Source organism: Cuculus canorus, chromosome 6 (assembly GCF_017976375.1).
Source record: "Cuculus canorus isolate bCucCan1 chromosome 6, bCucCan1.pri, whole genome shotgun sequence".
In the NCBI taxonomy this organism is placed as follows: Eukaryota; Metazoa; Chordata; class Aves; order Cuculiformes; family Cuculidae; genus Cuculus; species Cuculus canorus.
Window position 1 is genome coordinate 13,754,386 of NC_071406.1, and position 21,228 is coordinate 13,775,613.

At 40.7% G+C, this 21,228-nt stretch overlaps 1 protein-coding gene across 2 annotated transcripts in view; it reads right to left on the bottom strand.

Moving 5' to 3' along the window:
- Positions 1-5,567: 5,567 nt before the first annotated feature.
- Positions 5,568-21,228, bottom strand: part of RALB (RAS like proto-oncogene B) — a 52,235-nt gene continuing 36,574 nt past the window's right edge. For both annotated transcript variants that reach the window (XM_054069738.1, XM_054069737.1), the window contains exons 2-5: positions 15,678-15,831; positions 14,339-14,547; positions 11,410-11,587; positions 5,568-10,013 (exon numbers count right to left, since the gene is read on the bottom strand). In XM_054069738.1, coding sequence (XP_053925713.1) covers positions 9,894-10,013; positions 11,410-11,587; positions 14,339-14,547; positions 15,678-15,791 — 621 coding nt within the window. In that variant the 5' untranslated portion in view covers positions 15,792-15,831 and the 3' untranslated portion in view covers positions 5,568-9,893. The remainder of the gene's footprint in view (positions 10,014-11,409; positions 11,588-14,338; positions 14,548-15,677; positions 15,832-21,228) is intronic.

A 21,228-nucleotide genomic window follows, 5' to 3' on the forward strand; every position in this document is an offset into this window, starting at 1 on the left:
GAAGTTCGTGGTAGCTGCCAAGAACGGGCATTCCACACTCTGCCTTGATGCCTGAGACCTTCTGTAAGTCTGACTCCCCCAAACTGAAAGGTGCCTGCCAGTGACATGCTAGAAGCCCTCAAAGCAATCGCAGATGGAGCCGAGTCCAAACTACTGTGCAATAAATGCTGTGCAGATCCAGGTCTGCCCCAACTGTGGGCATTACAGTAGAGCAGAGACATCATGAGTTAGAGATGGCAAGTGACTTTTCCCTCTAAGTAACTGGGCACAAACAAACTGGCAGGATTGTGCCTGTAGCAAAGTTGGTCCTGGTGTAACTTATCTTCTGTCTGGGCCACAGAGCTGAACAGCAGCTGTTGAAGAACTGTAAAAAAACAGGTGTAAGTAAGGGTGAATTTAGGCAAGACAAACATTTAACTATTTATTAAGACTTGAAAGTAAACAAGTGATTGACAGTCAGTGGAGACTGTTCTTACAGATGTGGAAGAGCTGAATGAATAGAGAAGTAAAAGGATAGAAGCAGAGTTATTTGCCTGTGACATGACTGCTGCTGTGAACTATTACAAGCACACAACAAGGAAAGGAGTAAACAGGTCCTCATCCCCATGGCTGAGATGTTTTATTTAGCAGAGACCACGTGGCACACAGTAGAGAAGACTTCATCTTCTCACTATGGACTTCCAGACGTCAGTGTATATTCTGGTTTTGGACTTCTGACAGAAAAATAAATCCAAAAGGCCATGCTAGCAGGAAGCACCTAGCACCTTGAACTGGGAAGCCAAAACTAACAGTCTTGCTAAGATACCTTTCCTACTCTTGGGTTAGCTCTCAGAACAAGAGGAACTGTGGAGGAACCCGTGATGACTGAAGAGCAGAATCCGCCGGCAGCCGAGGGAAGCAGGGGTTGCTCTGTGCATCACTTGCTGCAGCCTGTCTGGGGTGACAGTGTTGTCAGCAGGAAAGGGTTACCAGGAGAGGCGGGGCTGCTTGGAAACAGGCCTGGATGCTGCAGAGCTTTTCACCTTTCACTTCCTTAGCTTTTCCGCAGCTAGGAACAGGCTGGGAGCCCATTCCAATTTCTGTGTTCAGGATAGGTCTCCATCAACTTGTTAAAATCAAAGTCCTGGGGATTTTTTTATGAAAAAAAAAAGAAAGAACAGAAAGTCAAACATGCATCCTTTTGTCATAGACTCGCATTTCAAATGCTCCAAACCTATTTAATATTTTGGACTTTACCCGATTTTTGTCTCATGGGGAAGACTGTTCCCCTGGAACATATATCCCTGTTTCTTTCCAAAAAAGAAGAACAAAAGATAAGTTTTAACTTGGTGTTGATGCAATATTCACCCCACCCAGAACACCATAACCAAGTTCGAAAGCTCATGTAAAAAACATGAAGAGTAATTTTTACTTAGCTCTTGTTATGAACAATTCAGAGATAAGAAACAAGGCAAGACACGTCTCAGCTGCAAGTGTGAACATGATCTCAACACTGCAACATTTTCCTTGCCTGGCTAGAGATGGGTTTGCAGCATGAGGTATATGAAGGTAGGTTACAGGTGACAAGAATTTAAAAAGCCTATTATTAAACTAGGTGTAAGCAGCCTTGAATCTTCATTAGGGCCAGGGAATTCAGCCCTGGACATTACACCTGCTTGATTCTTCACTACAAATTAAAATTAAACAAATGCCGTAGACCTCAAGCTCAGTTGGCGAGGATTCAGATGCAGCTTTTCATGCCTTCTGACTGGGCAGTAGGTGGAAAGTCTGTATTCCCGGTCAAACTCCACCTACTTTCCTCTTTCATGAGAGAAGTGAAGTCATCTTCATGACAAGTTTTCACCAGGTGCAGAGGACAGGTCATTCGCTGTCCTCCAACTGCAGCTGTAGGAACGAACTATGGAACTGCTGCACGTTCAAGGTACATTTGAGCACTGACCTATTTTTGTTCATCTGCCATGGGAGAGACATGTGGAAACGTTGTGGTTTGATGGGTTTGATTAAAAATATGCTAATGAATAAAGAAAATTAAGTGCATCCCTTGGGCTCCTGGCAAGCTGCCAAGACAGACACTGGGACCACCAACGGGGGGTCCGTATGCTTCAGCTTTTGCAATCCTTCAGATTCCTGCTGTGGAGGATGGTGATCCTGCGGAAACGGGGCTTAAAGTTTAATGTTTTGTGCACCCTGCCTCCACTCCTCTCCAGATGCCACAATATTTGAAAATTTATGCCCCAGGTGCTGGAATCAGCAAGCATAAGAACATCTTTGTTTTCACTGAAAAAAATACTTCTGCCATCATTGTTGAAGAAAGAAAGCTTGCAAACATGAAGCAAGTGCATTCAAAAGGCTTGGAAACAAAAAGACTGTGAAAGAGAACTCCAAATTCATTTTCTAAAGCATCTCATTATTTCTAAACCAAATGTAGTTTTGGAGGCCTGAGTTATGGTTTTCAGGCTCCTGAGGCAAAGCTGCAAATGTGGCCTTTATTCCCACACAGGAGCAGCTCTACCTGCCCTCCTCCCTCCGTCCTGCTCAGGGAGGGGAGGGCAGCACAGGGCGGGGGGAAGGCAAACCAAAACAACTCAAAACAGGCACAGCGCTACTCTCTGCTCCACAACTGTTGCTGCACTACCATCATCGCTCGAATAGGTTTACTCAAGGTAACACACACAAAAAAAACCACTCTAACCCAACTCCAGGAATGGGTGAATCGCTTGCTCTGCTACTGTTCCCCTGGTAGGCAGCAGCTCTCATCGGCAAAGCCTGAAGTGTCCAGCTCTCCTGGTGCTCATACTTCTGTGGGTAATTTTACTTCGCATAGCCTGATTCACTCTGTTACCCTGCAGTCTTCAGGGCTGGAATGGGGCAGCTGACCACAGCTGGGTTCGCAAGTGCCTGTCATCCAGTGGCACCGCTCAACTCTTGAGTGAAAGAAGGGCTTGTGTTTAGTTAAGTTGTCTGAACCCAAAGAGAACTAGGAAGATTTGAAACCCTAAGGGTAAAGGTGAACATCCAAGGACAAAGGAGGCCTGTAAAGAAATGAAAAGCGACCCCAGAGTGAAAGAGGTTCTTTCATAGCCAAGACCAGGACACTAACTAGAAAAGAGCCATATTGAAAACCAAACACCTTGTCCACTCTGCAGGCATTTGTTCAGCAAACTAGTTGTGTAGGGTTTTCATAGCTCCATCTCCCAAGTAAGAAATAAAATTTTAACTTCTGATTTCTGAATGCTGTCACTCTGGGCAAAGATCCTGTTGCCAGGGATGTCTGTCTAACCAGGATCATCTCTCTCAGGTTCTCATCAACTCTTCTATAATTGAAGAGCCTGACGAACTTTTAGGAACAAAACTGCAGGCTATCTTGGGCAATGTTGCCATGATGGTTTTCATTTAGAAGCAAGAAAGAACTTGGCTTTTTTTAGATAATTACTCCTTCCCCAAGTCCACAGTTGTTTTCCTTGTTTACACCTAGAGAAGTGTAACACCATCATTTTGTGGGGAGGATAATCGAGTTAGAGCACTCTTACAGACCACAGGTTGAGAAACACTCATCTAAACAGCAAGTTTAGTGCGTTGTACTTGTTTTCCTTTTAAAAATCAAAACACAGCACCATTAAACAGTAAGGAGTAGCTTTCCTTGTCTCTCAACGCTACATGTATGCACAAGTTTGTCCTTGAATTCTGGTATTTGGCCTATGAAGCCAACATGCATAAAACCTCCAATACCCTGAACACTAGACTTTAAAAACAAGCTCTATAAACTCTGATTATATCAAAAACACGATTCTGCCTCAAAGCCAAGTAACAAAGCGCATTGAAGGGAACTTACTGCAAACTCCGGAGTTTAATCATCTTTATCAGGAAGACAACTACAGAGTATGTGGTCCTAGCCTCACCTCAGCATTTTACCTCCACCCCTTTGGAATTAGAAGATTTAAGGGGCCATTTGCTGGTATTTCCCTCCTATTCCCACAATAGACACTAGGTAGTTGGTAGTTCAGGGAGAGGAGATGCTGAGGAGCAGGGAAAAAAAGATTTTTAAATAGGATATTCCACCCAATTAAGGCTTTATATTGCAAAGAAAAAAAACCCAGCATTTTTAGTCACCCTTAGAAACAAAATGGTTTGTGAAGTACTGCACAGTCTCGTGGAACAATAAGTGTTTTTTCTGGCATGCAAATCAGTGCTCAGGGAGCAGAACAAACTTACACTTGCAATGCAAACTGGTTTAATGCCTTAGAAATCGTAAAGCCACTATCCTCATGAGAAATCGGGTGTTGTGCTGCACACTAGAATGCTTAAGCAAGAATTAACATTAGCATTTGCATGCACAAGGAAAATTTTCATTTAGAACAAGGTCTCCTACTGCACGAGAGAATCATATGGCAGAGCAACAAAACCAGAAGAACCTAGTTAATGTGGATTAGCAGATTAATAGCAGCTACTTGTATGCTCGCCTGAGCGTGTTGAACAGCCCCTCTCCATGGTAGAGCTCCTAACTCTTCAAGCCACAAGATGGAGCCAACAGTTCTTAGGAAGAGGTGCCCGTACCATCCCTGGAATCTCCAGAGCATTTAGCACAAAACCACATTAGTTAAACAAGTGTTCTGGTTGGAGTAGAATGCAGGCAAGCACGAAGGAAGAAGCCAAGCTACGTATGTACAATTATTCTCCGGTTTCATCCTGCTGAAACTTAAGGAAGGCTTATTCCTTATAGACATCCTACAGAATACCTGAAGAAAAAGGTGCCATTCCAGGCTTTTGGGACAGCTGTGTAATACAGCTGTGCTTAGAACTCTCTGCTGACTCCTACACACCACTTCTCATGCTACCCTTTCTCTGCTGCAGAATACTCACAAAATTACTTCACTGGAAAGATACGTAAATCACTGTGGCAATCTGAAACACAGGGCAAACATTAGGCAAGCATCATGTAAACAAGATGTAAATTGCTGCAATCATTGGCCAGAAGAGTCACCAGCAAGGGGATGTTCCACTTCCAATTCGCATGGCAACAGCAGCAGAAACAACACCCGAAGTTTACTGTGAATCCCATTTCTATGCCACCCTAAATTAAGTGGCATAACAGTGCATTGCATCTGCTGTGAACCATCCTTCCTCACAGGCATCACTGCTTCTCTGCTGCACTTTGCTCATTGAAAACCACCACAAAGAACAGACATTGACACACACTGAAGACCAAGGATCAGTATTTCTGAGTAATGCTGCTTATTCTGTTCTTTGAGAAACAAGACTGACGAAAGAAAGAGGAAACCCTAATCTACACAGTTGATAAAGCTGTCCGATCCAATTAGGTTGTGGAAAATAAGTTATGAATAAGAGCACTGTACCAATTCAGTCCTGAAACATATGCAAGACCATTTCAGCAGTACCTATGCTGGGGTCCTCAGCCACTTGGTCCTCCCCGCCCTTCCCACAGTCTGCAAAGTAATCACCTTACAGATTTGATACAAAGGGTAGCTCCAGACACAAGTCAGCAGTTGCCTGGTTCAAGAATTTGGGCAGTAGACATGCTTCCAGAATGCTGTAAAAATCAATAACAAACAAAACCATGCCTGTTTTTCTTTTTATTATCAATAGTAATACAAATCAGTTGTATTGCATGATAATGAAAAGTGACCAGTTTTTATAAACATTAAAAATGTTTGTGCAAGTTAGAGACAAAGCTCCAAAGCTATGTAAGAAAAAATAAGAACTGACATTGTATAGTATAGCATACATAGTTTAGAGGCAGTTTTATTAAATCTTGCAGTCACAATCACTTCCTCTGCACTAAACCTCTTTCTTGGTGTTAGAGATAACACCTTCCCCTCCCAAGAGGAACACCTGCCATTCCCATGAAGTGTGGAGATTGCAGTGAAAATCATAGCGTCTTTGTTCCTCTTCTCTCCTTCTCCCAACTATAAAGTCAACAGGAGGTGAACATTGCAACATATGCTTATAGCAATTAAAGAAAGCTTCTGGCTACATAAGCTCTGAGTTGAATTGATAAACAGCATCCTCTTTTTGAGCAAGAATTGATAGACCTGTCAGCCTCAAGTACTGGGTTAATGCTTTGGGAAGCTTTAAAAAAAGATCCTGGTGAGCATTTAGTTAAATGCATTGCTTCCCACCACCCCCCTTACTACATTCCAGATCATAGGGTTTTGCCTTAGACCTTAAGTATTCAGCATTGTATTAGCCAGACAGGATTCAACTAGAACTTCAGATAGTTATTAACAATGCACTGAAGTTTAATGCCCAGTAAGCATGTGCATACAGCCTTCTTTTCACTGGGCCAAGCGTTTGCCTAGAAATTGCAGTAAAGGCATATAGTCTGTATAGAACACATGGTACAAGTCACTGAGTCACCAAAGATGCGCTTCATGCTGCATCTGCACTCTCACCCGGAGAGTTGCTGCCCCCAAAAAGGAGTCAAGTTTGCTTTTATACTCCTAGAGTTTAACCTGCTTTTTCAAGTGGAATCTCATGCAAGGACTTAGGCACTGCTACAATGGGGGCTTGTCTCATAAACATTTGCTCAAACCAGAAGGAAGACTGCAGCACTTGAATACTCACAGCTAAGCCACATACAGAACAGTAAAACAGGTCTCTGACTATGTTAAGCCATTATGGAAGAAGAACATTTGAATGCTTAAATGCAACTGCATAGTCAAGTCTTGCATGACCTCCAGCTTCAAATACCCAGTTACTTGCCTAAAGCCATGCTCCAGAACGATTTAAGAACACATTATACTGATGAAGAGGAGTCCTTAATTACCTAACATGCAAAGGCTGCTGGAATATATCAGTTTCAATACAGCCTTCAGCCACCTCAGGCAGCCACACACACCCCTCTGGCCAAAATCCTCCTTGTTTAATGTACCTGACATACAAGTACTCACTTAGATCAGATGCCAAAGCTCCCTTTACTCTGCTCACAGGAAACCCTCAAGTCGCAAAAGCCCATTCCACTTTTTATTCACTTCAGTCAACCCACCTGATGTTAATATCCATTGACATCCAATGAAGCACACCTGGGAGTCATTCAAGGACCCTCAAATTGTATTGCCCCTATTTAAAAGGGCATGCATTCAGGCACTTCCATCATGAGGTAGAGGCAACAGGATTTCAGTTTGGGGAGCAGTTTTATTGCCTTCCTGGTACAAGTAAGAATTCTTGTTGTCCACCATTATGAAGTAAACAAGGCAGCTACCTTGGCTATCTGTTTTCAGCTGTAACTGGAAAGTTAAACCGAAGTTTGCCACAATTACAGAAGAGGAACACTGAAAAGCTGCTGTATGCAGTCTTCAGGCCCAGTCGTTCTGGAAAAGGCAAGAAGCACAGAACACAAGTATCAAGCCATAAAACAGCAAATGCCTTTTTCCAGGTAAACCCACCTCAGTGATGGAGCTTTATCAGCTGAAAATAAAAAAAAACCCAAAACCTGAGTGAAACCAGCACATGGACTGTAAGAACATCAGCAGCAGACTCACTGTTCTGAGCAGAAATTCACCTGTCCTATCATATACTCTCAGGTACTTTACAACTAAAGAGATCAAAGGTCAAAGCATGCAAGTTTCTTGAGTCAATACAGCTGAGAGCTTTGCTGAGTACATTATTCATATAGCAAGGAAAGCTTACTCAGTTTTGTTAGACACTTTACAATCCGCCTTGGAGGGGCTTGACCTAGACAAGCTGGTAATGTGAACTCAACTGTTGTTTATCCTTTAGGTTAATTAAGGACTTAACCTTTAGGCCTCATCTAAGCGAGTTGCCTTCCTTCAGAAGCAGACATTCATTTGCTCTATGCACAAAGTCCACTTAAAAATGGATTTTATCCATGGAAGCTCAAGAGGAAGCTTTGTTAGCAAAGTGTTACAGCTCCAAGTGTCCCATTAGGTGCTTAGGCTTTAGACAGGTGGTATAGCTCAAATGACAAGTTCTGTAAGCCTGTGGGCTCCCAGCCTCTGCTTCAAAACTATCACCAAGTTGGCTTTGTAATACTAATTACACTGTTCAAAGACAAATGTTTCCAGAACTGGCCATTCTTTCTGCACATACAAGGTAACATTAACAAAGAAGGAATTTAACTTGACAAGAATGAAGATTACAGCACCTTTTATTTAGTACACTTTCCCCAGTTCAATGAGTTGCCTGACAAGTTGAAATAGGTACGGAAGACAATGAGTTTGCAATAAGTCCCTGTGAAACCTCAGACCAACAGAGGTTCTGGTATCTAACACATTTACTTTTTTCAAAGTTCAGCAGTGGAATGCACAAGAGCAATCTAGTACATGTTAAAAGTGGTTTTCAACCTCAAATTACAACACTAAGTACTGAACAACATTTGCTACTCATTCACCTCAAAAAGAGTGTTAATTTAGTGCTGCAGTGCACCCCCCGGTTGAACGGCCATATAGCACCTTCCTTACACCAAGTAACTGTTTTAAAGCATCCAGTTAACAAGCAAGATAAAAATCACTACTTTAAGTCTCTGGTATCCCTTCAAAACAAGATAGCCATAATTAAGTCTCCACAACCAGAGGAGACAGTTACTTTCCAGTGACAGAAGTATTTTTTGGCAACTGCACTTAAACTGCATCAAAAAGCTCAGTCAGCTGACAAGAGGACCTGCTAAGTACTGGCTTTTCTCCCACTTTTAGGCTGTTTTTGTTGATCAGTACATGACCGCCATTTCATAGCTGACAGCAAAACTCAAGCATCCCCATGTGCTAGATTGCTGTGCATCAGAAATAGTAGGTGTAAAATTAAGTAACAGACATGGCAACTGCTTAACTTCATTTGCTTTTTGACACCATACAACTCATTAGCCAGCTAGTCATTGAGAGGTAGCATGTATGCCTCACCTGTTCCATGTCATGATTGTGATGTGACCCATCCTTACTCAAAGTTTATCTTCAGCAAGACAAGAGACAGATGCAGGTGTTTCCACATTTCCAACATGACCACAAGTGTTTCAATATAAACAAAACCAAATCAATGGAATAAATACTTTGATTTTTCACTATTCCAGTACCAGGGAGGGGAGGATGGTAGATGTAGAGTGAGTGTAATTGAGTCTAGCCCCTATATGTGGAAGAAACCCAGGACAGCATTTCAAAGAGATGGTGATAATATTCCTTTTGAAGAAAGGCTTAGTCCTTTTTCTCACCCCATGACACTCATTTAAGGATGAGAAGACAGACCAGTGAGGAATGCATTTAGCCAGTATTTAAATATCAATTTTTGCATTGCCTAAATAAGTCTGATTTAAGTCCATAGGCTTGATTCATGAATGCTGTATTGACTACACAGAACGTGGAAGAAAGTTTGAGTTGACTCTCAAGTGTCAGTTGCTATTTCTAACATGGAGCATGGCAAGGAAGCCAGCAGATTTCAGTGTAAGAAATATCAGTGACAACTAACAGAATATGGAGACTCAAACCCTTTACCAGACGTCATCTAACTTTTCTGTAGTTTGCAACATCAATCAGGGCAGCAACAGTGGAAAAAGTGTTTGAACCTGAACAGCTGTGCTTGTTAAGGCCAGTAGAGGTTCAAGAGAAGCATATTCAGAGAAACATTAGAGTAAACTAGGAAGTTAATAAGAAAGTACTTTGTATAACCAAGCAAAAGGATTGTAGTTCGGAAACTGCATCTAGTTTTGAAAGACGCTGGGAAGACTGAGTCCATTTCAGTTTGGAGTAGGCATAGGTTTTGTTGGATACCAGAAATGGTTTCAAAGTTCTGTTTTCACATTTTGAAGGTGATATGCAAAGCAAAAGATAAGGGAGTCAATACAGACTTCCTTTCATGAATCCAGCCCTATATCCTTAGTGGTGTTTTATCCATGCCACCTGTAGATAGATATTTACAGTTCCCAAGCATCACAGTAAGCAACATCTTTCTTTAAAGCTTTTCTTGTTCTTGCCACTTTTCTTGCCATTCTTGTCTTTGTTTTCTGACATCTTCTTTGCTCTGATTTCTCTCATTAAATCAAAGAATACCTAGGAGGGAAAAAATAAAGAAATATTAAACAATTTGCCATCAGAAAGCAGATAAACTACTGCATTCAGCAGCAATTAAAGATGTAGCACCACTGTACATAATACAGCAGAAGCAAGCCTAGACAGAGACCCCAGTGACAAACTCAATATCAGAATTATGTGGCATATCAAGCAGTGACAAGGAGTTGGACTATCTTACCGGGCTACCAAGTCATTCAACAGCCTCATACTAAGAGCTTTTTATCACATATAATTCTTGCACAAAAGTAGCATCCAAAGCTCACGAGAAATTTGTCTGTGCCTAGCAAACATTTCCAGACAAATCATTTGTGAACTATGCATAGCATTCAGTCCAGTCTTTTCCATATAGTTACAAACGTGCTCTCTGTATTCAAGTGACAGACACAGAATTCTCAAACTGTGTCATAAGAAAAATTCAGAGGAAGTCATTACTCTCTTCCAAAATTCTATCCGATTTCACCCATGTATGCCTGATGCCTAGGCACATGCCACTTTAAGATGCAACCGCTGTTCTACTGTAGAGTTATTAGAGAAACTGAATTTTAGGATACAGAACAAGAGCTTAGTGTCACTCTATAGAGGCTTTTCTTTTTTTAAAATAGGAAATTACACAGGTCTGGTACTTGAAACAAAATCAAGATCAGAAATAGAAGTTTGTCATTCAATACCTCAAGGTGGCTTTTTTATTCTGCTACAGTGTCAATACACAATAATCAAATAGCTGATAACACACTAACCCGTGCTTATATGGAAGATAAGCAGTATGTCACACGAGCTAGAGATGACCTATGAGAGCAAGTCTAGAACCTCATGCTAGTACACACCAGACAGCTACATTGCTGATAATTCCAACTAATCAGAAAGCTAGTCTAAGTATAAAATGGGCTAGGCATTTGCTAGTCACATGAGACCGCTCAGAGGAAAAAGCAAGCCCAGATATTCATGTTACATTGCATCACCCAGTTCATACATCTGACAAACTAGACTTTCTAAAATATTTCACAAGTCAGAATGGTTATTTTGCATAATTTAATTATGATACATCTTTTATAATCAAGAGGTCTGAATTCAAGGCTTTCATATGCACTGTTTTAACCAAGAATGAGAGAAATACAGTTCCTACTAGGTAACATACGCATGAAGAGCATTTCCATTAGTAAACTAATACAGACTAGGAGAACAGATAATGTTCTACAGGAACTTTGAATGGAACTAGCTGCTTAGGTACACACATCTAGAGAGCTCATTTTTTATAATCTAGGCTTTCAAAAGCCCAACTACAGATTTGCTTTTGACCCAGGCAGAGTTAAGAATTAGTCACTTGCCTACTAAACAAGTAGTAACGATCTAATTGAGCAGATGTCATTTGCCTTACCTTATCTACATTCGCTCTAGTTTTGGCAGAAGTTTCTACGTACTGCACACCCCACTCCTCCGCCTTACTTCTAGCCTCTTCTACAGGCACTTGTCTGCGTTCTTCCAAGTCAGATTTGTTTCCCACTACCAGTAAAGGTATTTTATCCTCTTCAGCCTTCACACGCAGGATCTGTTCCCTAATGCATCAGGTATTCAAAATGAAAATATCTGTGTTAGTAGCAGCAACAAAAGCCCAACCTTATCAGGAATTGATCAACTGGTCTGCACATTACAGTATACAACAGTACTTAACAGAACATTTCCCAAGAGTTAAACACACACTTTAAAATTACTCCAAGTTTAACATACTAATGCTATGGGGTTTACACCGACTGAAGCCTCACACTAACAGGAAAGCCATTTTACCATTTAGTAATTTACTACAAAGGCTCTAATAAAGAAGAGCTGTATGGCAGAAGAGCAACTCGCAACAGGTCATTTCTGAAAAAGGAAAAGAGCGAAAGTGCCACATCTGCCATGTTTCACCTTGACATTCTGTCACCATCTTCAATTTCCAATCAACATCCCACTTCAGTATAGGTCTGGGCAACATCAAGGGTTTGGCAAGGCGGTGGGTTGAGAACAGCATAAGCAGCTGGCAGAGATCATTCTCAATGGCTTCCTAAACTTTACACATAGTTACTAATTAGCGCCAAACTAAAATGCTACTCACCTTTTTCCTTCAAAGACATCAAGAAAATATTTGAACCATCAGCATTAACCTACCTATCCTTTGTCATTCTGAAAAGACCTATATGAGAATGTAGGAAAGGAGACAGTGATGCTGCAGGTCAGTCTCAAAGTCTGCGCTATTACTGGAGTAAGATATGGGTTGAAACCACACTGATACTTGCGGCTGTCCATCCAGGACTCTGAAAGAACTGTACCAGTCTACAGTTATTTTTTGATTCCTTTGTTTTGTTATGAATGAGACCCAAACTAGGCTCATCCTACCAAGTTTCCACACTACTTCACATGCTTGCACTTTCCTTCCACAACATAACTGAATGTACGAAGTACATGAGAATCTAAAGTAGTGTTAACACAGAAGCAGACACTCTGCTGTTACATTCAACTGTACCTTCACACATTTCCAGATTACAGAGGCACTTAAAGCAAACACTGAATGCATAGCATAAGCAGGAGAGCTAGGGTTTAAAGACAAGCCCATAGTTCATTCAGTATTTAACTTTTAAATAGTGTAAAAATTCTAGAAGTTAATAATAATAACACCAATCAGTTTAGCCTGTGATGCTGGTGACTCATACTACTGATTCCTCCCCTCCTTCCTGTGGAGTTTTCCAAGGAGCTCGTTCTTACATGTCAGATAACTAAACACTTCAACTAATTTCAGCATTTGTTTACCTCTGACCCATTAAAAAGCAGGAGATTCTCCATCTCAAGACTTTTAGGTCCTTAGGTCCTCCTCCTTGCTTGTCTTTAGGACTAACATTGCTTTTCATTGTTTTATTGTGCTGAAATCTTGAACCAACACAGTTAGCCTAGTTACAGAAGTCTGACATAACCCACAAACTGCCAAGATAAACACTCCTACTCCTTTTCATCCAAAGCCTTTAAGCCTTGAATTTAACCTTATATTTCACTTGAGCACACTAGCCAAACCCCAAGCTGAGTACTTCCAAGCGTCCCTTTTTTTTTTTTGAATGGTATCAGATTTTTCTCTCCATCTTATACTAGAAAGAGCCCAGGTACTTAGTTTTGCAGTCCTAAGACAGTTTAGCTGTTTAGCTTAAAGTGCTCCAGTTAAAGCAAATTGAAGCTCTGCTTGTGTGCCTTATAACTATCAGCCTAAAGTCTAACAAAGTCACAAAAGTATTATGTGATGAAGGTATTATATTTTTTATACCTCCGAAAAAGTTAAGCAGTCTCCTTTAGCATAATTTATTAAGAACCTGGACCAAAGTCCTAGAATGTGAGGGGGGCTTGCCACAGCTTTAAGAAAAACTTAGAAATAGGCATCTACCTTAGCACCAGCACTTGCGTTACTGATTAGTATCTTAGCCTTGTACCACTGAAGCACAGCAAACACAAGCCAGACGGATAAAGAGCTTTTATTCTGGCAAACATAAGGAATTCCTAATGCTTGCCCTGTGTTTTGGCAAGTTGTACTTCAAATTGTACAACTGTCCTACAGAACCTCTGGATCACCTTTTACAGCACGAAAACAGCTACTACCAGGTAAGAGTTACAACACTTGCCCTGCAGAATCTGCCTGTATGAGTTCAGAGGCCATAAAAATGGATTAGACCTCCCCACCCCCCCCTTTTTTTTTTTTTTTTTACACTACACAAGCAGTTTGTGCTCAGTCTGGTGTTGATTTTTACATTAGAACTGCTAATCTCAAGAACAAAAATGGAAGCGTTTACCACTACTGTGCGTCTTTCTAGGAATACAGCTGCCTACAATGGTGCCGCTTGGCTGCCAACCCTTGTTTGGCATCAATCCATACCTGAGAATGGAGGCTAATCCTTCCTTTCCTTAGAGCACCTGCTTCTAGCAGTAAGCAATACAGCGTCTGAAACCTAGCCAAAAGGCAGAATTAATTCCAGGAGCACTGCTTTAAGATAATTAAACTTTACATCCACAAAGACTGAATATTGGCTCGAATATGCATGTTTTAGGAGTCCAAGAATCTGTTACTTGCCTGAAGTTGCTGCTGGCATAATGTACTTATAAGTTGAAGGCATGAAGACAACTGCAGCCAGAGGCTGGATACTGTGGTTTAAGTTACTGGTTACTGACAGTAAAATTGTTGGGTTGACATTCTTATTGTAATGGACAGAAAAGCTACAGCTCTTTATCCTAAGAATTGTCAGAGCAATGTAGAAACCAGATATTTCCCCCTGCCTGGGGGAGAAACTACTTACCGGAACTCTGCTGTTGCTGTGAAGGATTCATGCTCTGTTATTGAGAAGACTAGAAGAAACCCTTCCCCACTGCGGAAATAGTTATCTCTGATAGCTGCATAATCCTCCTGTCCTGCTGTGTCCAGAATGTCTATCTGAACTTCTTCACCATCCAGAACTACTTTCTTTCTGTAGCTGTCAGCCTTTGTAGGTTCATAGTCTTCTACAAACTGAAGAAGATAAGACAGGGATTAGTGTTTGGAATTACTGTCAAATGCTCACAGCAATTGTGGATACCCATTTTCTTTCACTTCAGTGACATTTAATTTCCCAAAAACTTTCTCATAATTCAGTCAGCTACTAAAGTTCTACTTTTTTCAGTTTAACTATAAAAAGCAAATTTAAGCACTTGATACATCAAAGAGCCAGCCTGCCTAGTCAAGAGAAACAGTCTTGCGACATCAAGTGCTGTTCAGCAATTTCAGCGCAATCTAAGGGACAAAGATACCAGCAACCTGGTGGCATTATCTAGATCTCCCACTTAAAGAAAAAATATTTGCATGTACTTCAGCTACAGCTGTCTGAAGCCTCAACAGATGTAGATGACAGCACCTAGATGCTGAACCTGAAAACCTGCTCTATAATTACATGGACAAGTACCTTAATCTATTTAATACTGATCAGACCCACAAAGCCACTGCCAGTTCAACATGTAGTTCTGTGCTGACAAAATACATCCAACAGACTCCTTACCTTTCCACCTCCTTTCTCTCAGCCTAAAAGCGTAACAAAAGGCTGTGCGAGGAGCCTGATTAAGACAACTGGCCTTCACTAATGCTTATGCCACCTGTTCAGATATTCACATCACTAATATATGCGGACAGCCTACAGATAAATACTAACTTCTGAACTACAGGATCATATATTTCTTCATGTACTAGGCTGGATTGTCTGATCTAGCTTCCTACATATGGAAGAATTCATGCTATGAACATGCCTACTTCATCCAGCTCAGAATGAACTAAAATGCTTACTTCTGACTACAATCTTAACAAGGTTAAAAAACTGCAACAAAATTAAAGTTCAATGCCAAATGGTAACAGCCTCTGTACAGTCAGACAACACATTCACATCCAGCATGCCTTCTGAAGACTGTTTTTTCACTAATAAGCTTTAATTTTGTCACTCTTAGCCAAAGAGGTTCCCAGAGGGCACTTCCCAGACTCCTACATTTTTCTTCTGCAAGTCAGGTCATCAGGTCTTTTGCCACTTACATTTAGCTCCCCTGTGCCACTGAAAAAAAAGTTTAGTAAGCCATATACATTGGTGCTTTAGAGAAGGTGAACTAAAAGCTACTTACCTCATCATACATAAATTGAAGAGTGAGAGCAGATTTGCCCACACCTCCACTGCCAACCATAATTACTTTATGGAGAGCCAAGGAACTCTGATTCTTGCTCTTGCTAGCAGCCATTGTCCTGCTTGCCACAGAAGTGCCAGGCAACCAATCAGATCTGCAGACAGAAGAAATAGTCACCATTCATGACACTGGTGATACCATGGTAGCAGGCAGGTAAAAATCTCACTAGTGCTGAAAGACCCAATTAAATCCCTGTCCAGCAAGGCTGAAGAACGGGCCATTTCAACACACTGGCAAGCAAACCATGTCATGTTACTGATGTCTAAAGTATGAGTAAGAATGAGGTATTAGAACAAATACCTTCTATTTGTGACAAGAGTACCATTAATAAAAGTGCCAAAGGTTTCTCAAAGCAACTACTAGCTGAACAAACTGTACTTACTTGTAAAGCCATTCTGCATGTTTGCTACTTAAAGAAGATTCAAAAAAAAAAAACCACCAAAACCCAAAACCCACTTTCTCAAACATGCAATTACGCATTTTTTATTTTTCTTGTTATAAGGCTTTACACATTTCTAAAAGATTTCTTTAATGTTGCTGCACCTTAGTTTCAACCTGCAAGCAGAGCTATACTCTAGACCTGCTCAGAGGTAGAAACACAACTCTTCTCTACATAGGCTAACAAAAAAGCAGAGATACCCAGTAAATTCTGGCAGGAACAAGTAGCAAGAGCTTCTAGCAGAAAGTCTTATGACATGGCATTAACACTTATTTTATATTCTTCCTGCCTTTTAATGCTGAAAATCTAATTTGCCTTTGGAAAAAAAAAAAACTTGCTTTACTGCAAGAAATTCTCAGTTTCAACTCTTCTGATGTTGCAAAATCATAAGAGAGTAAGCTTCAACCAACAAATACAAGTTAACAAGCCTTTTTTTGTGTGTCATGCAAACCAAGTAATTAATTACTGGAAACCTCTTAAAAATAATACTGCCTTAAGAGTAGCTGGACACAGCAGCTGATGGAAACACGAGCATCAGCTGCCACACTGAATAGCACAGATCAGCAGCTCTAAGAACAGCACGTTGGGGACAAAAGCAGAAGTGACCAATACAAAGAGATGCGTCACCAGTCAGGATTCACACATTGTGAAGAAAAACCAGATGTGTACTCCAGTACTCCAGACGCACGATGGCTAAAGGGAGATGCTAGGATAGCAACACTTGTGTTCGCACAGCCAGATAGCTAAGGCCCTAGATCTTCCTGTCTGGCAGAGTGACCAGAAATACCACTATGGAAACTGGTTATACCAGCCTTGACTTACAGCAGCATCCATTATCCCAGAAGCAACAGGACCTACCAAGAGTCTTAAATTTGTCTGGACACGATTTACTCCAGAAAGATACCAGAACTGCCACACCATCAACTTCTACTGGATGGAAATGCAAGGCCTACAGTAGAAGCTAGAGCACTATATTAGAAAAACCTTCAGGATAACTAGCTGCCCCCCCAAAATTAATTAATGGATTGTCAACCTACCTTTGGATGTTGTCCAGCCTAAATCTCTCCCTTAAAGCAGTTTGCTCCAAGCAATCCACTTTATGTGTCCTACAGTTTGAGGCTGACAACTCCACACACAACCAGTCTAGGGAACCTGCCCTGGGGTACACCGATTGTGAAGATTTCTCCCTGTTATCATGACCTGATGTTCTAAAAAAGCAACAAATCAAACTAAGCTCTCACCAAACATGCCAACAATCAAGAAGTGACACCAGGACAGTATTTTTAAACATCCAAGCAGTAGTGTTTTTCCATGCAGACTATTATAGTCACACTTGTTTGCTACACACATTTGGTACAGTAATGCAAATTAATCATCTTTAAGCATTCATTCTGGGATAAACACTGGTAAGTAATCTTCTATTTTATGTTATACATCAGCTCCCTCATCCAGGACGCCCATTAGTATTGAACTGGGATGCGATAACTCCTATTTTTCAGAGATTCTTCCTGTACAGCACAAACATTTGTGTTGGAGATGGTGAATTCAGCCATTACCGCAGAGATTCCAAACCAGAAGAGAATTGCAAGGTTGATTTTTAGTTCTTGGTCACCAAAGAGGCAAGAGGGACACAGAACAGAGCTCCCTGTCAGGGCAGTTTGGAAAAACTGGGAGAAAATGCAACTGATAGCCTTTCAGAAACAGCTTCTGGAGTTCAGATGCTTTCTTTGCTTATGGTCCACATGTTCTACAGATAAACTAGAATTCAGCTTGTTTGGACAGATACAGCTAAGGCATTCAAGCTCCAGACTGATCTCAAAATGAGATAGTTTGGGGACTACATGTGTTCAAATAACAGCACAGCTTGCTCTGAAGCCGAGTAGAAATTAACTTTGTCCTATTTCAAGAGCAGCCTGGCTTTGACAGTATTAGATAAGCTGCATTGTGGAGAAGCCAAATGATTCTTAGCAACTTCTCAGTGTAATTGTGACTGGGTTTAACTTTTGAGTATTCCTTTAACAGGCATCCTAGGGTTGTTGTAACTGCTGTTACTTAACACAAAGCTTTCAAGTCAAACATTTTTTTGGCAATACAAATTTAGTGCTGCTGCTTGTAAATTTGCCCTAAGTCCACCGTGCTATGAGACTGCAATTAAAAGATCTACTTATGGCCAAGAGAGAAGACTGCAAATTTTTCCTTCCTGTCAACACAGACACTATAGCTTTACCCAGTCATATTAAAGGAATAGAAGCCTTTTAGGCAAATTCTGACCACTCCGATTCAGTACAAGCTCATCACAGAGGTAGGTGAAGAAAATATTTAAATCATTCCTTCTCCACCACACCTCAACACTAGTCGGTAGAAACTGCAAGGTCGGCCTTCACACACAGTACTACCTCACTTGTAACCGAAGTATAATACTAAGCAAAACCCATCCAATACCATACACATTTACAGTTTGGTTGCATCTAAAGTTCGCCCAGCTCTTAATGGCCAAGGTACTTGTCACAGCTCTGCGTGGAGAATCAAGTGCCATTTGAATCTTTTAGATTATCAACACTACGTGAACCCTCTGAACGCAGAAGGCTGCTCACCACAGAAGGCATCTCTTCTTCGGTGGTACCAGAGGGAGCATGGCCCCCTTCAGCCAGAATAGCCAGGCAATCGAGAACAAGGAAAGGCTGAAGCAATCAATGTGGCATGGGACTGACACAGGCAGTATCGGTGATGAAGTACCAGCATTTACAAAACAGGCACATCACTGGTTCAGAAAGGGGCATTGAGATTTTAATACTAATACTTGAATAAAACAACAAGAAGCCATTGTAACTAACTGGGTTTTTACTAACATTTCTGTCTCTGCAGCCCAAGAAACAGTTTACATAGTATGGTTCAAAGCTCACATCTAACAGTTTCTTGAGGTTAAAAATCATTTAATACAAGCAGAAGCTCTTTCCTCAACCATCTTTGAGATGTAAGATGACGTTTTGTAGATTAAGTATCTTTGAGGCAAATACTGACTAACTCATCTGTTCCTTAGAGAAAAGGAAGTCTTGGAAAATCCAGCCACTCCTCAAAATAAGTAGCAGTATCTAGAAAAACCTGTGATAAGTTCAGATGCTTTTAAAACACTATGAAATTTCCTTCAGTTTAAGGGAATGTATACTTCAGGCCAAGAGTTAATAAGGTTGCTGAAAAGTCTGCTCAGAACAAGTGTCCAGACAAGTCACCTAATTCTGTGATAAGTATTCCCTCCTCTCCGATATTATTATTTACTTGCTGGGAAGTAAACTGTACCCAAACAACCTGGTTCACCCACCTCTGACAGGAAGAGAAATAATCCAGTCAATGGCAGTCAATCAATTTCATTTCAATCTGTCATTCCACCCTCAGGTTTAACGACACCATGCAAACTTTGTGTATTAAGCGTCATGAGCTGTAAAAAGCCTTTCTGGAAGGATTTATTCTAGTTTTGGAGGTTTATTCTAGTTACAGTTCATCCTGCTTAGAAAACTGCTACAGTCCAGGTCAGAACATAAACTTTAAGGCAGTCTTTCATCTTTCAGAAATTAGAAGTAATTACCTGCTTCATTTGCTTTAGAAGATAAGATTAAACCATTGACTTGACAACTCTGCATTTTTTTTAACAGGTTACACAAAGCCACATGCATGACAGGAGCTTTGTGGTGCTAGTGAAAGATCATAGAATTGCTTAGGTTGGCAAAGCGCTTTAGGATCAAGTTCAACTGTTAATGTTCTTCAGACCAAGGGAAGGTTACACCACAGACAGGTTGGCCACATGAAGCACAGCAAGATCTACAAATTGAACCATAGTGGTTACTAAAAAGCTGTTTTGATTTAGACTTCTGAAGATCTGTACTTGGCCTCAGGACCAATCCAACCACGTCACTATCCACATAAGAAATGTAACCCTAAGCTCACCAGCCATTTCAGCCTTCCCTCATCTTACTTGTTTAGGTTATAACTCCTCCAGGTTAACTGAGGCCTCCTGCTGTATAGAAACCTGCACAACATTGTATCATTCCTGGCTGGCCCCTTAAAACTGAGCACTTAAAGGCATTTGTTTATAAACAGCTTCACAAACTCCAAACTTAAGCATCAGTTTGCTAGTTTCTCCAACACTCAGCCTGAACAATTAAAACTGTTCAGAACATTGTTAACAAACAGGATTAATTGAACTAATGCCAAGATTTAGAGGCTACTACTGAATAACTACATGTATTTCAAACCTACCTAAAGAAAGGAAACGGCACTTTTCACTTCACAAGGCAGGAATTCATTTTACAACAACCCATGCAAATACACAGAAGAAAAAAAAAAAATATTACAAACTTAGCATTAAGACTACCTATTTTTCAGTAAATCTGTTACTATAATAAAAAAATTCTAGACCCCTCCAAAGGCTTTAACTGGAATTGCTTCTAGTTCTTCCAATTCAGTTTGGGATTTAAAATTGGAACTCCAAGCTCAAAATTGCTGAGATCAGCCCTTGTTCCCTCACTGTGCAGCTGATATTTTTGGACATTTCTTTTCATTGCTATCCTGCCACTGAAAGAAGTCATTCTTTGGATTTTAAAACAGGATTCTAGAAACCCTTCACCCAATAGCTTGACAGAGGAGCTTTGTTAAACCCTTTAGATATCTACTTTTAAAAGAAAATCTGGGTATTCAACCTATTAAAGTCTTAAATATGATGTCATCAAAAGCAAGCACAGAAAGGACAAAGTTTTACAACACTATTTTAGTGATCCTCATTTATCAGAGCATGAATTGAAGGCTTTGAGGTGTCTGGTTCTGTGATATGCCCACAAGAATGCAGTCACAGAAATTCCCTGGATCACAAAACTAATTAACAGCCTCACTGAGCTATGAACTATAAGAGCTCCTCAGCTGTTCTGAGGTTATCCAGAAAATATTTAAGTACTGAAATTCCATTAGCTTTCAATGGACTGTAAATGTTCCAACTGGTAATTCAGCTATAAAAAAACCAGTTCATTTGAGACTAAGTGGCATATTTAATGCTACCAAATA